This window comes from Eptesicus fuscus, chromosome 6 (assembly GCF_027574615.1).
Source record: "Eptesicus fuscus isolate TK198812 chromosome 6, DD_ASM_mEF_20220401, whole genome shotgun sequence".
In the NCBI taxonomy this organism is placed as follows: Eukaryota; Metazoa; Chordata; class Mammalia; order Chiroptera; family Vespertilionidae; genus Eptesicus; species Eptesicus fuscus.
Genome location: NC_072478.1, coordinates 31,636,473 through 31,657,027, shown reverse-complemented (window position 1 = coordinate 31,657,027; position 20,555 = coordinate 31,636,473). Strand labels below are relative to the sequence as shown.

Genomic DNA, 20,555 nt, shown 5'->3' with positions numbered 1-20,555 from the left:
GCCAGGTCTACCTGCCATTTCCCTAGACGATTTCCAAAAAGTACTTTGAGCAGGGCCTTTAGAACACGCACATGAAGACCAAGGCTGACTCCTCTGCTCTGGACCTAGCAGCTATCCCTGAGTGGGCTGTAATACCAAAAGTGGCCACTAGAGGGGGGACGTGTTCCAGACCCCAAGGTGGGCCTCCACAATTGCTCCAAAAAACTTTGCATTTAAAGACTGGCCGCCAGAGCAGCTGCAGTTCACATCTCAGTCAGTACCTAGCAGAGCGGCTGGTGCCTCCACAGAACATCTCCTGAGCACTGCCCTGGCTGAACCAGGCGAGGCACCCAGACAGGGCTCCCCAGCCCCAGGCCTCCACTTGGGCACAAAGCTGAGTCTTGCCTCCTGACCTGATCCTCCTGGAGAAGTGACCCCCAAGACAAGTCACTGGGCACCCCGACAGCCTCTTTCTATGATTGGTTCTGGATTCAGCTGGCTGTGGGGACAGGCGCCCAGGGGCTGCCTGGGTCTCCGTGCGGCGGTAGCAGCCACCTCTCCAGCCACCATGGGTGCCCGGAACTGAGGGGACAGCCTCTGCAGCCTCCGTGGAGGCCCTAAGGTGAGTCTTTATCACTTTGACACTCACTTTGTCCCAGTACCTGGCAGCGGGAGGACACCGTGTTCAGTGACCCTCAGGCTGTGGAGCACGGAGGTGCCAGCCCCAGGTGGGAAGGCCCTGTGGCAGCCTGAGGAGCTCCACGGGGCCCTGGTCCAGCTGTCTGCACGGGCGACTGAGAGTCTGCATTTGGGTGCCAGAGGAAGCTACTGCCTTAGGGACAAGCATTCCAGGCGCGGGACACTGCTCCAGAGCCGATTCAGGGAGCAGATGGTATGGGTGACAGTCTCCCTACATGTGCAGAGTGTGTGCGCCTGTGTCTGTGCATGTGTGTGTGTGTATGTGTGTGTGCGTGGGCGCGTGTGATTCTGTGTCTGTGTGGTGGAATATATGTATATATAAAGGGAGAGCTTATTTATAACACATCTACACCTTTCCAGCTTGGGGCTGTGATTGAGGTTAACTAAGTACAGTTAGAGGAGGAGAGGGTTTCAAACCCACTTAGGCATCCACTCTCCAGAGAGGGCCACACGACAGCTAGGAATCCAAAGAAAAGCTGCGCGCCCTGCAGCATGAGGTGCTGGGTCCCAGACACACCCTCTTTGCAGCAACCAGTAAGGCTCATGCCACCCCCTCGGCAGGAAGAATTGATCGAGTCCTTCTGCTGCCCCAAGAGGGACTCTGAGAGTCGGGGTCCGGATCTTAGCTCCGGCCCGCATTCACGATCGCCTTTTGCAAAGGGCACAAACAGCATTGATCCTGACACCCTCAAGGCGGCAGGGAGGCCTCGGGAACCTGCAGACCCTCCTAGCTGGCTGCTTGGCAGAATCAGAAGATGCTGAGGGCCGATGGCTCTCACCAGACCCTGCCACCGACTCCCTGCGTGCCCTTGTTCGTAAAGCCCGTCCCCGTTCACCGTCCCACAGGAAGCTCTGATAACCGAGTGGCAGGCAGATGTGCTTCTCCCCATCGCGGAAAGGACGGCCTGAGGCTGCGCGAGCTCAGCTGATTGGGCCAAGTTCCCGAGTAATAGGAGTGGAGCCAGGGTAGGACCCCGTGTCTGCTGGCCTGCTCAGAGCGCCTGGGGTGGGGCTGTGGATGACTGAGAGCCTCAGCTCTAAGATGCACCATCAAATAAAATAAAATGCACCAGCAACACACTCTAGGAGGTAAAGTGGGGGAGGAAGGTCCCACTCTGACTGGCAACACAGAGGTCCGGGCTCCTTGGGCTTCCTCCGCGGGGCACCTGGGTGTCCACACCCCCCATGTTTCCATGGCCCTTGTCCCCTCCCTTCCGGCTGTCAGAGCCCCACCTGTCCCCCTCAACTGACTCATCTTGGGCCCTAAAGGTGGTCACCAAAAGGGATGGCTAACCCTTCCAGGACAAAGCACTCTCGTGCTGAGCCAGTGCCCTGGGTGGGAAGCGTTTGCGTGGCACCTCACCCCTCTCTGACATCCTTGGTTCTTGCCTCTTTATGCCTCTGGGTATCTTTAAAATGGGAATGACAGACTGATACCACCCCACAGTGCTCCTGGGAGGGCAGAGAGGCCCCGGAGGGCAAACGGACTGCAGTTCGTGGGATGTTTGCACACGTGAGGGGTTTCGCTCTATCATCACACACTCGGCAGTTAGCTGTACCTTGCCTGAGAGCACAAACTCGGCCCAAAGATGGCTCTCAGACCAAAGATGGAAGGGTCTAAAATAAACCTTGGTTTGAAAGAACATGCTCAGGTTTCGTTCCCAAGTAACAAACATTAGCAGAGCTGGCTGAGCATCTGCAATCTCATCTCACTCACATCTGGCCTCCTGCTCGGCCAGCCCATCTCCCCAGCCAGCTCCCCAGGCCCCTGCTCCACCAGCTGAGGGGTGCGGAGGGAGCAGAGATGGGGCTGCCCTATGGACACATCCCACATAACAAGCAGCTGAGCACCAGAGGGGATGGTGAAAATGAAGATGGAGCTACGCTGGCCCAAGCCCATCTCAACACCTCCCTCCAGCATGGCAGCTCTGGCTCCCTGTGACCCCGGGCAGCAGCCCCTGTGGCTTTTGGCCAGGAGAGGGTTACCACATGCAGAAGACACCGGCCTCCTGCTTGCTGCTCTCCGGGATCCCACGGAGGCAGAGGGAGGGGTGCTGCACACAGTGCCCTGAAACTAGGGAGGGTCCCCAGCAGCGGAGCTGTTCAGGGACCCACCTAGAGGCCCTTACTGGGTGGAGGACTTGGATGGATGGAGGTATTGGGAGATTAGCAAACTGGACACAACTGCAGCCCAGAGAAGCCGGGGGAGGAGTCGTCTTGGAGCTCCGGGAAACCCCTGGTGCAGGGAAAGAAGACCATGGTGGAGATGTGGGCTCCCCTCTGCCCCTTCTCCCACAGGCTGGAAGAAAGGCCTGCAGAGACTGCGAACACCCTGATTGTGCGTGCATGTGTGTGTATGCATGTGTGTATGTGTGTAAGTGCATGCATGCAGGTGAGTGCATGCATGTGTGTGAATGCATGTATGTATGTGCATGTGTTTGAGCGCATGCATGTATGCGTGTGTACACGTGCACATGTGTGTTGTATGCACACATGGGTATGCAGGAGATGTGGCATCTCATTACTTGAACAGTCAAGAGCAGAATCTGCTCTCCATCCCTCTGGCTGTCAGAAAGGCAGTTGGTTGGCAACTGCTCATTTACGGCCTCTTCCCAGCCCTGAACTCAGGGGTCTCTGGAGGGTGCCAGCCCCAGCTCAGGGCGCCTGCCCCACCAAGAGCTGTTGGAAGGAAGAAGATGGATTCCCAATATCAGAAAGGCTCACAGGGCCTTGGCCCTCTGAAGCACTGAGGAAACTGGGGAGGGGGAATCGGAGTCCTAAAGACCCTGTGGATGTCACCAGTGGAGAAAGACCGTAGCCCAGTGATCAGGCTCAGGGCCACAGGGTGGACACCTTGTTCTACCCGCTTGCTTCTGTTTCCACCTACAGTTTATTCTCTCTCTCCTTGCCTCCTCCCTGCCTCCCCTCTCCTCTTGCTGCCTCTCCACTGCTGCTGAAGGACAGGATGGAGAACAAAGCCATGTACCTGAACACTGTGAGCGACCGCGACACTGGCTCCATCTTCGAGGAGCCCTTCGATGGCAGGAGCCTGTCCAAGCTGAACCTGTGTGAGGATGGTGAGTGCCTGCGGCTCGGTCCCGGGGGAGAGATCTGCCCTGGGCCCCACACCCAACCTGGGCATTGCCCCAGGGTGCGGTGACCTCCTGCCCAATACTGCATATGGTGAACTTCATGCTTTGAAGGGTCGTTCCCAAGTGTCTTCTCATTCATACATCTCAACAACTCTTTGTGATCGGCAAGATGAGGAGCTGTTTTACAGATGAGCTTATGGAGGCTGAGGAAAGCATGAGGGATAATTCAGCTCATCAGTCATAGAGGTCTCCTGACTCCTTTCGCCTCTCTCCTCTGAGTGAGTGAGACTGCGGTCAGACAAAGACACCTGGAACAATTAGCCTGGACCCTCTCAGGTTAGGAGCCAACAATCCGTTTCCAGAAGCCTGCCTCCTGGGTATCCAGCACAGAGCTCAATACTTAGTAGGTGCTTTGAATAAATTGCTGCATGAATGCACATGCTTCTCTTTGCATCAAATGCTGGAGTGGAGAGCCTCCTCCCCACGTCAAAGATGAATAGAACGAAGCTCCCAGAAGAGTGAAATAGAGATAGTCTGTATTAGTCAGGTTCTCTAGACAAACAGAACTGGTGTGTATAATGTGAGGAATTGACTCACGTGGCTATGGAGGCTGAGAAGTCCCACCATCTGCCATCTATAGGCTGGAGACTCGGGAGAGCCGGGGTGTAATTCAGTCCAAGTCAGAAGGCCTGAGAACCAGAGGAGTCAGTGGTATAAATAGCATTTTGAGGGCTGGAAAGCATGAGGTGAGATGTCCCAACTCAAGCAGTCAGGCAGGAAACACAAAGCAAATACCTCCACTCTTTTATTCTAACTCAGGTCCTCAACTGATTGGACAAGGCCCACCTACATGAGGGAGAGCAATCTGCTTTCCTGAGCCCACCAATTCAAAAGCCAATCTCATCCAGAAACACCTTCCCAGACACACCCAGAAATGATGTTTAACCTGGGCACCGTCATGGCACCATCAGGTTAACGCAAAATTAACCATCATGCGGGCCCTTTTTCAAGCACATGTTCCTTGTGCTCCACTCTGCCAGCCGCCTCTGTTGTGAAATCACTCAAAATAGAAATGACTCTCCTTCATGCTCCACGCCTGATTTTTCTCCTAAAAGGGGCTAAGTGTAGGAAGGGAAGCTGCATGCCTTAGAAAGGCAGAGATTGAGGACAGTCTCAGCCTGGAGAGAAGACAAGGCAAATTTGGGCTTGGGACCAAGACACCCTCTCATGCTGCCCTAGTCAACTGCCCACCATTACGTCTCTTCCTCTGGATCCCAGGCAACAAACATATTTTGAGAACCCACAATGTGTCAAGCTATTGGTTAGGTGCCAGGACACTCCCATGAGAAATTAAACCATCCTTGCCCTCCGAGCCTTTATGATCCCAGTGGAAGAGACTGGCGTGCGGAGGATTACCCAACATATAAAGTGGGCAAAAATATGTGTGATGATTGAAGTCAAGCAGGGGGAAGCCTTTCGGGAATAGGCCTTAAAGGTTGAATACAACTTCCTAAGAAAAGAGGTAGGTGGGGAAAGTATGACTGGCTGAGCGGCACTGAGCCAGGCCAGTGTTTCTGTCAGGTTAATGCCACCCGGGAAGAGAGGAAGGACCGGGGGCCACTTGGTCACTGGCCAGGCTCAGCATGTCCCCACCAGCACATCAGCAAAGGCCAGGTTGGTTTTCGTATTCCTGCTCCGGCCCTCTTCCCACGGCCCATCAGTAGGGAAGCCTGGTTGAGCAAGAGAGACCTGGGGTCCAGCACAGTGGTGGTGACTGAAGGACCACCCGGCCCAGCCTGGGTGCCAGTGTGGGAAGGGCAGGGTGGGAGACCCCAGGGAGAGAAGGGGCCTGGGGTTGGAAGTGCCACGGGGCCATCATACCCTTTTCCTCGTACCTATCTTACTCTCCATTTTTCTGAACCCCAATTTAAAAACAAAGATTACTGGGACCAGGGGATTGAAAAATAATAGTAACCCTAGCCACTGTGCATTCTAGTACCTCCCTTCAGCCACAGGGAGATCTGATCAGAGCAAGTCTCCTCAGGGGTAACCTGAGGTGCAGCACCCCATAAAATATGGACAGGAGCGGTTGGAAGATGTGGGATTGAGACTGACTCACCTCTCCCAGAGCATGTGACCTGACCAAGGTACATGCCATCTCTGGGCCTCAGTGTCTCCATCTGCCAAGTGGGGGCATGGGGGTGTCTCTGAGGTGTTGTCTAGCTCTAACACTCTGTATATAGAGAAGATTTGGTCATTGCATTTAGGGCATGGTCCTTTTAAAACCTAAGCTGGGACATGACGCTACCCTGAGCAAAACCAGGCAAAGGTTCCCACCTCAATGGGAGTAAAAACCCAGGCGCTGACCTGGCGGAGGAAGCTGACTTTCACGTTGAACCTGCTGGCATGCCCACCAGGGCCTCTGCTCCCCAGAAGGGTGCTCCCCCGACCAACTCAACTCACTCCCTCACCTCCTTCCAGTCTTTGCTCAAACCTCACCTTCCCAGGTAGGCCTTCCAGCCTCCCCTGCCCTCTGACCCCTTTTCCGCATCGTCTTACGTCCTTCTAAAATTACATTGTAATTTTCTAATTGACTGCGTTTATCATTCACTGTCTGTTTCTCATGGGAAGAACAGACTGGACAAGGGCAGCATCTCTGTTTTGTTCTCGGATGTCTCCCAGCCTGGCACATAGTAAGTGCTCACTAAGTATTTGTTGAATGAATGAATGAATGAATGAATGAACGAACTAAAACAGGGTCCTTGAAAGTTAAAGGTAGCCAAGCAAATGCTTTCTAAATCTGAATTCCAAATCATCTGGGTCTCCCCTACTCTTCATTCCTGGATGCCAGGTGTGAGGTGGGGGTGGAGGGGGGAAACAAGGAACCCCAAAAGACGGGAGTGTTGAGATGCAGCCAGCTACCTAAAAGCTTGTGGGTTCCTTTTCTCCCCCGTCCCCTTCCCTTTTGTTTATAGGAGGGAAATGATGGGCTCTGACTTGGGGAAATTCCAGCCTGATTTGATCTGTTTTCCCAGGATTTTGATTTTTCTTGATCTTCATCCCTGGAGAGTGTAACAGGAGAGGGAGATGAAGGGTGGGGTTAGTGGGAATGGGGGGGGGATGTAAGTTGATGGGAAAGACAGAGGGCAGAGGGAGGACAGGGAGGGAGAGCCCAGCCACTCGTGGGCCTTGATGGAATTGAAACGGTACCGCCTGGTGGGCCTCACAGGGGTCCACGTCCTTTCCAGATTCTTCCCGTGAAGGCAGGGAGGTGGGGAAGAGAGGGGGTGCCTCCTCTTGGCCCTGGGGATACTGGGATCTGGGGGACAAGGTTGCAAAAATGCGGCCCAGATATAGGGTATGACTTGGACTTTAGTGCAGGCGGGACTTGAAAGAGGTCAGGGGGCAAACGCGTTATTTCACAGGTCACACACCGACAGCTTCCCCTCCCCCCTTCTGCTCTCCTTCCTTTTCCCCTCCCACCCTGCCTTTATCCGTCCCCTTTCCACTTACCAGGTGAGCAGGGAGGGTGAGGGCTGCTCCGTGCCTGGGTTCCTCTGCCCCCTCCACGAGAAGCCACCTCGCCCCACTCCTGCGTCCTCCAAGGCTCCCTCCCACACCCCACTCTGTGACTCATCGGGACCTCTCCCTTCTCTGCACCCCTTGGTCGGGGCACCTCTCAGGACCTGCCTCCTTCCTGTGTCTGAGCTTTCAGCAACCCCAGTGGAGCCCCCTGGTGATGGGAAGGCCCCGAGGGCGGGACCCTCTCACCTCCATGTCTCCACCTGCAAAGCATTGGTTGCACCTGCTTTGCTGGACGAACGTGGAAGGAGTGACTGCAGAATGAGGCCTCCAAGGTCCTTCAGCCAGGCCTCCTCTGGCCTCGATGCCCACTTCACCTCCCTTTGAACAGAAACCCAACAGGGACCTGCTGGAATTGCTCCCCCTCACTCCCTTCCTCTCTCCTCTCCCCCTTCCTCTCCATCCCCTCTCACCTTCCAGGTCCTTTCTTTGCTAGCCTGTATAGCCCCAAGCCTCTCCAGCCTGGCGCCAGGAGGCGGAGGAGGAGGAGGCCTGGGCGGGGTGGTGTTTGGCTGGGTCCGGCCCTTTCTGAGGGTCAGAGAGAGGTGTTAGTGTCAGAAAAATATTGCAGTCAGCTCACCCCGCAGCCTCAGACCCTCCACCACACTCGTGGCCTCATCCACTGGCCACAAATGGAGGCTCGCAGAGGTAATGAGTTACACATGTTCCTGGCTGCGCCTGGACGCCTGCTTGCTGAGTTTAGGGCCCGAGCTCCCCGTTCCGGTGTTCCTTCCCCATAAAGTGAAATTACTCTCCCAGGGGAACCCCTACTTCTACTTTCTCATCAATCAAATCTTCCCCGTTCATCTGGCGCAGACGAGGGCTGCTGGGCAGCTGCCCAAGGGGAGGAGTGGACTTCCTGGGAGGGTCTGCCTGGGGCCTCTCGGAGGGTCACCGCCCTCTACAGGTTGGAGAACTGGGCGCTGAAGCAGGCGATGAGCAGGGAATTAACTCCGGCAGCACCAAGATGCTCCCAGGTTCTGTCCCTTCGAAACCAAAGCAGAGCGCGAAGCACTGCTGGATACACGTGTGGTCACAGGGGGTGGGTCCTGGGTCTCTCTGCCGTCCTACCACAAAATGGGGAACAGCCGGGAGGGGGCAGGAGCCCGGACTTTGAAGTTTGGCAGGTCTGGGCTGAATCCATAGACGGAGTGGCCGTGGGCCTTGGGCTTGGGGCAGGGTGTGTTCTGCTTGCCCCTCCTTCCTACTCGCCACCATTGGGCTCGCTCTCTGCCAGGCTGGGGTTGGCTACTGGGGAGCTGCCCTGAAAGGAGATGGGAGGACAGAAGAAAGGGAGGTTGGGGTATCTACTTGCCCAGCTCCTGCTCGATGGAGTCACCTCAGGCTGCTGTGTCCTTCCCCCCAAGGTCATAGCTCCTTGGGAGCCACCCTCTCCACACTGGCTTTCTCTGACCCTGGGCCCCTCCTTGACCCTGGGGCTGGGGGTGGTTACAGCCCAAGGACACCACTGCAACCCTGTGGGCTTCTTACACCCTGACCACTCCCTTTACTCAACCCTGTAGTTCCTAGTTTGAGTGGGCCATCTGCTTCTGTGGCCCTCTAGCCCTCAGTGTCCCCATCTGCAAAATGGGAATAATGTTACTCACTTCACGGGAGCAGTGGGGAAATCAGGTGGCATAACTCACGTAAAGCGCCTCAGTTGACCCTCAAAACACATGTGTTTCACCTCCCTGGCCTTTGGGGGGGAGGGGGGTGTTTCCTGCCAATCTTGGGAACACGGGGAGAAAGGAGAGGGAGAGATGAGGAGGAGAGTCAGGAGCAGCTGCCACCCAGGGTCTCCAGGGAAACACCCACGCCACGTCCTGGGGACCCCGGCCTGGCTCTAACCTTCTGCTAGAGAAAGCACTGTTTCTGCCCTGGCCAGTGTGCTCAGTTGGATGAGTGTCTCCCGTGCACTCAAGGGTCACCAGTTGATGCCGGGTCAGGGCACATGCCCAGGCTGCAGGTTCAATCCCCGGTTGCGGGGTGTGCGGGAGGCAGCCAGTTGATGCTTCTCATTCACATCGATGTTTCTCTCCCATTCCCTTTCTCTCTAAAAATCAATTTAAAAAAATAAACACTGTTTTAGTTAATGAACTTCCTCATGAAGCCTAGATAGATATTCAAGGAAACGGAGCAAGTTCTTTTAGTCCAAGTTCTCACATAGTAGGATCTTTAAGGGATAGCCTGGGTTCTGAGGGCTCGGGGCTCTGTGGTGTGCATGAGGCTGGCGACTCCCACCCGCCACCCCCATCGGAGCAGTTGGCTCCCGGGGGCTTTCCTGAAGTTTGCTACCAGAAGGGTGGAGGAATGGGTTTCATTGTCCCCGACTGGAGCCTGGTGTCTTGCAGAGGGGACAGGGAAGACACCCCGAGAGCTCCTTCCACATTGGCGGTGTAACAGGAGCCTCTGCCTTCTTCCCTCACCCACGCCCCCATCGCTAAACTGTGCCGTGTTCTATGCGGCATTACTCCAGAGGAATGTTACTGGCCTGGTACCCTCTGGGGTGGGGGGCTGAGAGGAGAACTTGCCATGACAGCAGGGCCCTAGGTGGGAAGGGGGCTTCAGAAGATATCCTGAGTGGAGGGGTGATGAGTCAGGTCATGGTTATTCTTCATTGTACTCCCATTTCTCCCCACCCAGGGACCTTGCTCCCTGGTTCCTGCCCTTCATTCCCTTGCTCATTCCTCCCTTCACTTTTTCCTCTTCATTTTTCAATAAGAAAGGTGCTTGTCAGGCACCCTGCAGGTGCCACCCACTGGCTGTGGGCATCGAGGGCCGCAGGAGGCACAAGACAAGGCCCTGTCACCATCTAGCTAGCCTGTCCCCCTCTCTCCTCCTGCCCACCAGCTCAAGGTTGGTCCAAACACAAAGCTGACCTACAGGTGGTCCAGCGGGAAGGACATTCAGGATTTGGACCGCATACAGCCTCACAGCCCCATGAGTATTGTTGCAGCCCTTCAGTCTGTCTGGTCCTACCCTGAGGCACACTCATGGCTATGCAGCTCCTCCACATTCTGGTTCTGTGTCCCCAGGTCAGTGGGCTCCACTCTTACCTCGTTCCCAGGTTTATCCAGTGTCGATTCCTGGTGTCCGATGATAAGCAGCATGACTGAAGTCCCTTGAGTCTAGAAGCCCCGGCTCCTCTCTGCCTCTTTCCCAGGCCTCTGGCCCTGCCTCCCTGGCCCTTGTCAGTTGTCCATTCACACTTAGGCTGCAGCTTATGCACCTGAGTCCCCTCTGGACTCTAAGTCCTTGAGGCCAAACACCTTGGCTTCATCTTCATGTTCCCAGCACCTAGCACTGTATATTGCAGATGGGGACACCTTTGCTTGTGGAATGACGGAACACATTCTTATTCGCCAGGATAAAGGAAGCTTAGAGACATAAGTTTAAGACAAATCAAAGGAACTGTGACTTCATTTATTGAAAGACTAGACGCCTGGTGCACAAAATTTGTGCACGGGGCGGGGGGTGTCTCTCAGCCCAGCTTGCACCCTCTCCAATCTGGGACCCCTCGAGGGATGTGCGACTGCCCGTTTAGGCCCGATCCTTATAGGATTGGGCCTAAACGGGCAGTCGGACATCCCTCTCACAATCCAGGACTGCTGGCTCCCAACTGCTCGCCTGCCTGCCTTCCTGATTGCCCCTAACTGCTTCTGCCTGCCAGTCTGATCACCCTCTAACCACTCCCCTGCCAGCCTGGTCACCCCTAACTTCCCTCCCCTGCAGGCCTGGTCACCCCTAACTGCCCTCCCCTGAAGGCCTGGTCACCCCTAACTTCCCTCCCCTGCAGGCCTGGTCATCCCCAACTTCCCTCCCTGGTCATCCCAAACTTCCCTCCTCTTCCCTTGCTGGAGTTAGGTCCCTGAATAAGTAGGAGAAGAAGGAATCTGTTGTGCAGTCTGGGGTGTTGGCTCAGCCAAGAGCACAAACAGTGCGACTATAGTGATAACAGGTAATCTATGTTATCCAGGTGCCAGCCTGGTCACCCCTAACTGCCCTCCCCTGCAGGCTTGGGTCCTCCCCAACTGCCCTTCCCTGCAGGCCCGGTCACCCCCAACTTCCCTCCTCTGCTGGCCTGGTCCCTCCCAACTGCCCTCCCCTGCTGGCCATCTTGTGTCCACATGGGGGCAGCCATCTTGTGTGTTGGAGTGACAGTCAATTTGCATATTACTCTTTTATTAGATAGGATTACTGGGCTTTGAGGTGCTGCTGATGAATGCAGGAATAAAGGTCATGGTTCCTGCCCTCAAGGGGCTTCAAATCCCCTGAAGACATAGACATGTGAGCAGACATCCTATCTAATAAAGAGGGATCCTATCTAATAAAGAGGGAATATGCAAATTGACCGTCATGCTGTCACAAAGATGGTGGTGCCCAGTCCCCTCAGCCCCACCGGAGTCCCCAGTCCTTTCAGCCCCGCTGGAGGGGTGGCAGGTGCATGGTGCGGCCGGACTTCCCCTCAGCCCCCCAGCTGCCCAGGGCCGGCCCAAGGCACAGGCAAGCCTCGGATGGCAGCTGCCCAGCTGCCTAGGGCCGCCCAAGGCTCAGGTAACCAGGGCCAGGTGAGGCTTGCACTTCCGGCAGTGGCAGCAGCAGAGGTGTGATGGGGATGTTGCCTTCCCCTGATCGCCGGGTCGCTTCCCGCCCCTGAGGGCTCCCAGACTGTGAGAGGGGTAGGCCGGGCTGACTGGGGGCTGAGTTTAGGGGGCTGAATTTTCATGCACTGGGCCTCTAGTTGCATTATAATTTGATTAATACTCAGAAGGAAGGACAAGCAAAGTGCAGTTAGAGGGGAGGAGAAGGAGCCCTCAGTCTGCCCTGGGGAGGAAGGAAGGCCTCCTGCAGGGATAGACACAGGAGCAAACTCTCAGAGGGCAGGGCCCAGGGTGCCTGTAAGAAAGGGCAGGGAAGGACTTTCCAAGCCCAGGGAAGGAGCACTCGGGCTGAGGGAGGATAGCGGTGGGAGGTAATAAACACTCACTTATCGAGCTCCACCAGGCCAGGCCCTGCTCTAAGCATTTTACGAGTATGAGCTCATTTGATCCTCACATCAACCCAGTGAGATGAGTCCCATTATTATACCCAAGTGACATATGAAGGAACCACAGCACAGAGACCTGGTAACTTGCCCAAGATCACAGTATTAGGAAGGATTGGTGTTTCAGTGCATTCAGGCTGCTGTAACACAATACCATAGGCTGGGTGGCTGATAAGCAACAGAAATTGACTTCTCACAGTTCTGGAGACTGGGAAGTCCAAGATCAAGGTGCCAGAAGATTTGGTGTCTGGTGAGAGCCCGCTTCATAAAAACTGTCTTCTCACTGTGTGCTCACGTGGTGGAAGGGGAGAGGGAGCTCTCTGGGGTCTCTTATAAAGCGACTAAACCCATTCATGAGGGCTCCACCCTCATGACCTAATCACCCCACAGAGGCCCCACCTCCTAATACCATCACACTGGGGCTTAGGTTTCAACATATGAATTCGGTGGGACATGAACATTCAATCTATAGCAATTGGAATCAGATTCACTGACTCTACAGCTCACACATTCTTTTTTTTTTAATATATTTTTTATTGATTTCAGAAAGGAAGGGAGTGGAGGAGAGAGATAGAAACATCAATTATGAGAGAGAATCATGGATCGGCTGCCTCCTGCATGAGCCCTACTAGAGATCGAGCCTGCAACCGGGCATGTGCCCTGACTGGGAATTACTAATATACCAGTGATCTCTTGGTTCCTAGGTCAACAGTCAACTGCTGAGCCACACCTGGCTGGGCAACACTCTTAATTATATGAAGCTAAAGCCAAATCGTGAAAAGGTTTCCTGAACCATCCATAGGAGTCGGGCTTCTGGAGACACTGGGAAGCCAGCAAACGCTTTCACAGAAGTGAAAGGTTAAGGTCTGATTTGCATTTTAGAACCGCTACTCTGGCTGAGCAGGACGTTAGATTTTCCAGCAAAGCCATGTCGTGGGTTGGGTGGAGAGAAGCCAGAGTACAGTGGATTAGGTTTTGACCTGAAAGAGAAGAAGAGGACCCTTGTGCCTTGAATGCAGACTCTGATTTTAAGGCACCTGGTTATGAGGTTGGGAAAAGAATCAATGGCCTGGTAGAGGGCGTCTGGGGTCCAGTCTAGGTAGGATAATCCAGGTGAGAAAGGCTGGTGCCTCAGAGGAAGTGGAGGAGGCGAGAGGTGACTCAGTTCTGGTTGTATACTTTTAGGTTAGAGCTGGCAAGCTGGTGAGGTGTGTGAAAACGAGGAGAGGCCCAAGGAAAGAGCTCTGGCTCACGCCATGCTGAGAGGTGTAAAAGGCTAGAAGATAAGGAGGAACAGCAAAGGAGACTGAGAAGGAGCAACCAGTGAAAGAACAAGCAAGAGGGTTGAGCCCTGGAAGTGTATTGAGGAGGAAGGGGTGACCAACTGTGCCCATGCTGTTGAAAGGTCACGTTGGAAGAGCAGTGAGTACTGGCCAATGAGCTGAGCCATTGGAGGTCAGTGGTGACCTGGTGTATCAGTCAGCTCAGGCTGTGTAACAAAATACCACACGGACTGTGTGGCTTCAACAATAGACATGTATTTTCTCATAGTTCCAGAGGTTGGAAGTCTAACATCAATGTGTCGTCAGGGCTGGTTTTTCCTGAGACCTCTCTCCCTGGCTTGCAGACGGCTGCCTTCTTGCTGTGTCCTCACAGGATCTTTTTTCCTGTGCACATGTGACCCTGCTGTCTCTCTGTGTGTCCAAATGGTCTCTTCTAATAAGGACACCCATCAAATTATCTTTTTGTTCAAGTTTATAATGTTCTTTATTACCCATAAATGAGTGAGATCATGTGATATTTTTCTTTCATTGACTGACTTATTTCACTTAACATAATGTTCTCCAATTCCATCCAGGTTGCTGCAAATGATGAGAATTCCTTCTTTTTTATGGCAGCATAGTATTCCATTGTGTAGATGTACCACAGTTTTCTGATCCAGTCATCTGCTGACGGGCACCTAGGCTGTTTCCAAATCTTAGCTATGGTGAATTGTGCTGCTATGAACATAGGGGTGCATATATCCTTTCTGATTGGTGTTTCTAGTTTCTTCGGATATATTCCCAGGAGTGGGATTACTGGGTCAAATGGGAGTTCCATTTTCAGTTTTTTGAGGAAGCTCCATACTGTTCTCCACAGTGGCTGCACCTGTCTGCATTCCCACCAGCAGTGCATGAGGGTTCCTTTTTCTCCGCATCCTCACCAACACTTGTCAGGACACCCATCAAATTAGACACCCAGTCATGTTCACTTAATCACCTCTTTAAAGGCCCCATCTCCAAACACAGTCACAGTCTGAGGTACTGGGGACTGGGTCTTAAACACAGGGATTTTTTGGGAGGGAGGACACTGTTCAGCCTATCACACCTGGCAAGAGCAGTTTCAGTGAAGCTGGGTGGGAGGAGGCTGATTGGAGTGGGTTCAGGAGAGAATGTGAGGAGAGGAATTGGAGGCAGTGGGTACTTGCAATTCTTTTGAGAAATTCTGTGCAAGAGAATAAACATGGAGGGGGAATGAAGGTCAAGGGAGATTTTTTGTTTTATTTTTTTAAGATGGAAGAAATCGCGGTATGGCTTATGCTGATGGAGCAATACCATGTGGAGGGAAATGTTGGTAAAGCAGAATTGCTGGAGTTAGGTCCCTGAATAAGTAGGAGAAGAAGGAATCTGTTGTGCAGTCGGGGGTGTTGGCTCAGCCAAGAGCACAAACAGTGCGACTACAGTGATAACAGGAAGGCAAAGTGTGAGGCCCTGGACGAGGGTCAATGGTTCCATTGTGGTGGGAACTTAAGGAAGCATTTCCTCATTGCTTCTGTGTTTTCAGTCAAATAGGAAACAGAATGTGAAGCAGGAGGAGGAGGCATGGAACAGGCATCTGGGAGTTGAGCGTGTGAATGGGCTAGAAACAGCTGGCCAGCCCGCTGGACGGGCGACCGGGCCCATCTGGGTTTAGTGATCAGGTGCTTCGAGTCAGACCAATCAACATGGCAGCATGTTTTCTCTCCTCCAGCTACGCCCAGCAATGCGATGGAAGTGCAGAGTGGCAGAAATAAACCTAACCAGGGTTAGAGTGTTGCCACCGGGGTATGAGGAAGCTCGAGAGGGACAAGAGAGAGAAGAGTGGGTGTAGAGAGTGAATAATATAGATTACAGAATGTATATCGGGCCCTGAACGAGTTGCTCAGTTGGTTGGAGCATCATCAGGTACACCAAAGGTTGGAGGTTCCATCCCTGGTTGGGGCACATATGGGAGGCAACTGATCGATGTTTCTCTTTCACAGAAATGTACAGCCTTGTGATGTGAGACCCCAAGCTGGGGAGTCTCTCTCTCCCTTCCTGTCTCTAAAAATCAATAAAAACAAAAACATATCCTCAGGTGAGGATTAAAAAAAAGAATGCACGTGGGATAAGAAGGGAAGGAAGGACTTGAGGGGGAGAGATGGAGGAACGGTAGGTGGACCCATGGTTGTAGGTCCTGGTGAGGTCAGGCAGCACCCGATTCAGAGTTCTTGAAGAAGGACAGCAGGACAGGTGCCTATAATGGGGGGCTTTGGAATCGGGATTAAGAAAGAGTCCCGATTATTGGCAAAGCCAATAGAAATGTAATGTGAATCCCACGTGAAATTTTATATTCTAGTTAGCCATGTAAAAAGGTAAGCAGACACAGATGAAACTAATTTAGAGACAGTAATACATTTTATTTAACCTAATATATCCAAAATATTATCTTTTTGATATGTAATCATCATAAAAAAATAATGGAGGTATTTATATTTTTTATTTTCATGCAGAACCTTCAAAATCCAGTGTGTGTTTTGCATTTGGAGCCCATCTCATTTGGGGCCACATTTCAGGTGTGTCAGGATGGAGGTAAAATCAGGGGAGGAGAGGAGGTCAGGACTTAGAACTGGAGACTGAGAGAGAGAGCACAGTGAGCCCAGAGAAGGGGAGGGGAGCTGATGTCCCTTAGCAACGAGGAAAAATACAGTCTTGTGATTCGAGACCCTAAGCCGGCGAGTTTTAGGGAGAAGAGAGAGAGAGAGTTCTGAAAGTAGCAATGAATAGCAAAACAAACAAACAAACAAACAAACAAAAAACAACACACCCACCTTCTACATCCTGAGGCTGGTGGTATGAGCGTGTGAGCGAGAAACCCACACTTGGGACCACAAAGGAGCAGGTTTCCGTTAGAATAAGGAAGTAAAAGAAAGGTTCTGCTCAGAGGTTGAAGAAGTCAGGGATTTTGCAGAAGACTGGCTGGGAGGTCCAGGGGCCACGGTGGGGAGGTTTCAGCAGTTGGGGAGGGAGATGGGGGTCAAAGGAGGATACACAAGGCTATGCAGGGCTTAGAGTGGGTAATGGGGAATCCTGGGGCTTCTGGGGACTGATGTAAGCCGGGCTGAGGGCTCAGTGGGGTGCTCAGGCTAACCTTGGAGCAGAGACTGATGGTGAGGCTGAGTTTGTGATAGGGGTCTTGTGAGAAGCATACGAAGTTTTAGGGATCCCCACTCCCTCCCAAAGTGGTATGTGGGACAGGGGCCGGGGCCGGGGGTTGTCTTACAGCAGCAGGAGCTCTGGAGTTCACTTTGGCTCTTGTGAGGCAAGGAGGCCAGCAGAGGTGGTGGGAGGAGGGGCTGGGTCCATTAGAAGTGATTAAATAGAATTGATAATAATACATGGCTCCCCTTAATTGAGCATGTGGCCAGAGTGACTCAGTGGTTGAGAGTCAGCCTATGAACCAGGAGGTCATGGTTTGATACCTGGTCAGGGCAAATGCCAGGTTGCAGGCTTGATTCCTAGTAGGGGCCATGCAGGAAGCAGCTGGTCAATGATTCTCCCTCATCATTGATGTTTCTATCTCTCCCTCTCACTTCCTCTCTCTGAAATCAATAAAAACATATATTTTAAAAAATTGACAGCAAGCACTGTGCTCAGCATTTCAATAAAATTTCCCCATTAAAACTCATTATACAGTACTAGAGGCCGGGTGCATGAATTTATGCATGGGTAAGGGGGGTCAATAAGGGTGGGGGTGGCCTGGGGCGGGGCCGGGGGCGATTGGCCAGTCGGCCCTGCCCCCGATCTGGGTGGAGGGGCCAATCGAGGGCAGGCCACCTGGGGTGAGGGGCCGCAGGCAGTTGGGGCCACAGTGTGCATCATAGCTACCAGTTGTTCTGGTCATTCTGGTCATTCTGTCGTTCTAGTCACTTGGCTTTTATGTATATAGATTGTTCCCAGTTTGTCCATGAGAAGATGAAGTCTTAGGTGAAGTAAATTGCCCAAGGTCACCTCGCTAGTCAGAGGCAGAGCCTGGATTCAAAGCCACAGCTGCCTGATCCTTAAACCCCTAGGCACAGCTCTCACCCGCTCCTCGGTGCCAGGCCTGGAGTCTCTGGTGACCTTGAGGGGCTATGAGAACGGATTCTTGGAGTTTAGGGTTTCAGGGATGGAGACGTTCTGGCGGATGATAAAGCTAGGGTGGGGCCGTGGGAATAAATGACTGAAAGGCAGGGGACAGACGGAATGAATTATTGTGAGGTGCCGCTGGCAGGAAATAGCTATAAACACAACTAGGTTTGGGGAGGAGCGCTCTGACAGGGTCTAACATGGCTTCTGGGAGAGGCTGGCAACACTAACCTCAAGGCAGAGAAATGCTCTGCCCACCCCAGCGACCTTGCCCCCACCACCTCGTGGGGCTCCGGCCTCAAGTCTAATGTCCATACGCAGGTTCAGCCCTTGTGAGGCCAGGAGGCCCGAGGAGGTGGTGGGAGGGTGGCTGGGTCCGTTGGAAGTGATAATAATAGAAACGATGATAGCCCTAACCGGTTTGGCTCAGTGGATAGAGCGTCGGCCTGCCGACTGAAGGGTCCCAGGTTCGATTCCGGTCAAGGGCATGTACCTTGGTTTCGGGCACATCCCCAGTGCGGGGGTGTGCGGGGGCAGCTGATCGATGTTTCTCTCTCATCGATGTTTCTAACTCTCTATCTATCCCTCTCCCTTCCTCTCTGTAAAAAATGCAATAAAATATATTTTAAAAATATATAGAAGCGATGATAATACATGGCTCCCCTTCATTGAGCACATAGCGCAGTGCCACACTGGCCTGGCTCCCCACCCCGCACACCTGGTTGCTGGTGACCAGGAAAACCCAGCCACAGAGCTGAGGTGCCCATGATGATGCCAGCCTTCTGCACGGCGTCCCAAAGCCTGCCCGCTCCGGGGCACCATCTCTCTTCCTGCTGTCTGGCTTGAGATGCCGTGCAGGTCAGGCTAACCCGGGGGGTTCACAGCAGGCAGACCTTTAGGAAGTCCTGTTAGGATGGTTACTCGCCTGAGGGTGGTGGTCACATTGTAAGGCATACAAATGTAACATCATTACGTTGTGCACCTGATGCTAATACGGTACTGTGTGTCAGCTGTACTTTAATAAAATAAATAAATTACTCCCCTTGGGGGCTGCAGGGAGGGGGCTGGCCCCTCGCCTCCTCTCCTGACACCTCACTGAGAGTTAGAGCTTCTGTCCTCTACAGGTCTCCTTGTGGGGGAAGTGATGGGGGGGCGGGGACGGAGGGACCACGGGGAATCTGATGGATGGAGGAGGGACTAGGAAGATAGGACCTGCTGGAAACTCGAAGGGGGCAGATGGCAGCAATCAGATCAGGAGCATCCGATTGAAGAGGTCTAATGAGGACAAGGGGAAACTGAGGACACGCTTCCCCAATGGGAGCCACACCTCCCCGTTGGAAGGTTTATGCCCACTCTCCCCGAATGCTGCTTAATAGACGATTCGCTCTTAAAAGTGTCTCCGTGTGAAAGTGATCGCAGAGTTTGTCCTCGAATAAAAATGAGCGTGATGTTGTGCCCTCCCCGGGGAGTTTTATGTCAGCGTCTTGTTCTCCAGTGCCGTGAAGGCCTCGGTATACTCTCCCAACTGTAGGAATGCATCCCCAGCCCTGACCTCTATTAAAAAGGAAAGGTAATGGCGTAAGCATTCTAAGCATTTCCAGGGTGTCCAGGGGAGTTGCCGTGAGCATGTGGGGCCATCACCGGGAGGGTGTTTACAGGCTGAAGGTGAGAAGGGCTGTCTTGCCAGCGGGTGTCGCTGAGAAGAGCCTGCCTGCTTCGTGGACTCAGGGGGACAGCCTCCGGACCCTTGGCTTGCCGGGTGTGCCCTTCTCCCACCTTCTGCGAATGGCCCTCCTGCGAAATCTGTGTTTAGTTATTCGTCGCATTTACCTACCAACAGCCAACAGATGTTAATTGAGCATCTGCTACATGCCAGGACCTGTGGGATCCAGAGATGAGTCACAGACCCTGCCTTCTGGGAGCTGACTCTCCACAAATCTGTATTTTTTGTTGATTTACGGGTGCAGTTCTATTCACATTATTCGCTATGCCGCCATTGCCGTAATTTTTCAGCAAAGCTCCATAGATGGTAACCGTTGGCCTTACCAGGTGACAGCGGTCCATCGTCTTCCATTAGATCCACTGAAATCCCTTCTGTGGCTCAGCCTGCTCTGCCTTCTGTGCAGAGGCCACCACGCAGGAGGCTTCTGGGCCTGCAGGCTTCAGGGACACTTGCAGTTTGTTCCCAGACAGCTGGCACAGGTTGGGATCCCAGGCGCCCTGTCTTCAAAACCAGATACTCAGATGGCCCTTCCAACTCGGTTGGTGGTAGAAGTTGGGGGAGTGAGACAGGGGGTATTAAACGTATCCATTCCTGCCCTGAGGATAGACCAATTCATCAAACCAGGCGCACGGGGAGATGGCGAGGAGGTGGCACTAGTGGTTTGGAAAGAGTAGGGTTTAAAGATGAAAATAGCTGAGCCCTGGCTGCCACACTGCAAACACATCTCTAGATGATTTATTTCCTCTGACAAGGGGCCAGGAGAGGAATTGGGAGTCTTTTTCAGAGGGATCCACGGCCACTCTGCAGAAGGTAGGTCTTTTGTCCTGAATTTAGGCAAAAACCTTAGCCTGCTGTTATCTGGGTCCCGCTGCATGAAGACAGCATTTCCTCTGATTCATGCGCTGCCCATGTTGGGAGAGTGTGGGCATCTCCTGCCAGCCCCAGGACATGCTTCTTCTTCCTGGGGACACCCTGGCTCCTCCCTTCCTTCCAGGTGGCAGCGATGGGCCAGCTCACCTTGACTGCCCTCA

At 53.3% G+C, this 20,555-nt stretch overlaps 1 protein-coding gene across 4 annotated transcripts in view; it reads left to right on the top strand.

The window, feature by feature from the left end:
- The first annotated feature begins 240 nt into the window (after positions 1-240).
- SCARA5 (scavenger receptor class A member 5) overlaps positions 241-20,555 on the top strand; it is a 119,078-nt gene continuing 98,763 nt past the window's right edge. For 3 of the 4 annotated variants that reach the window (XM_054717604.1, XM_054717603.1, XM_028159354.2), the window contains exons 1-2: positions 241-601; positions 3,638-3,755. In XM_054717604.1, coding sequence (XP_054573579.1) covers positions 3,644-3,755 — 112 coding nt within the window. In that variant the 5' untranslated portion in view covers positions 241-601; positions 3,638-3,643. The remainder of the gene's footprint in view (positions 602-3,637; positions 3,756-20,555) is intronic. The other variant, XM_008150740.3, reaches the window with a different exon arrangement.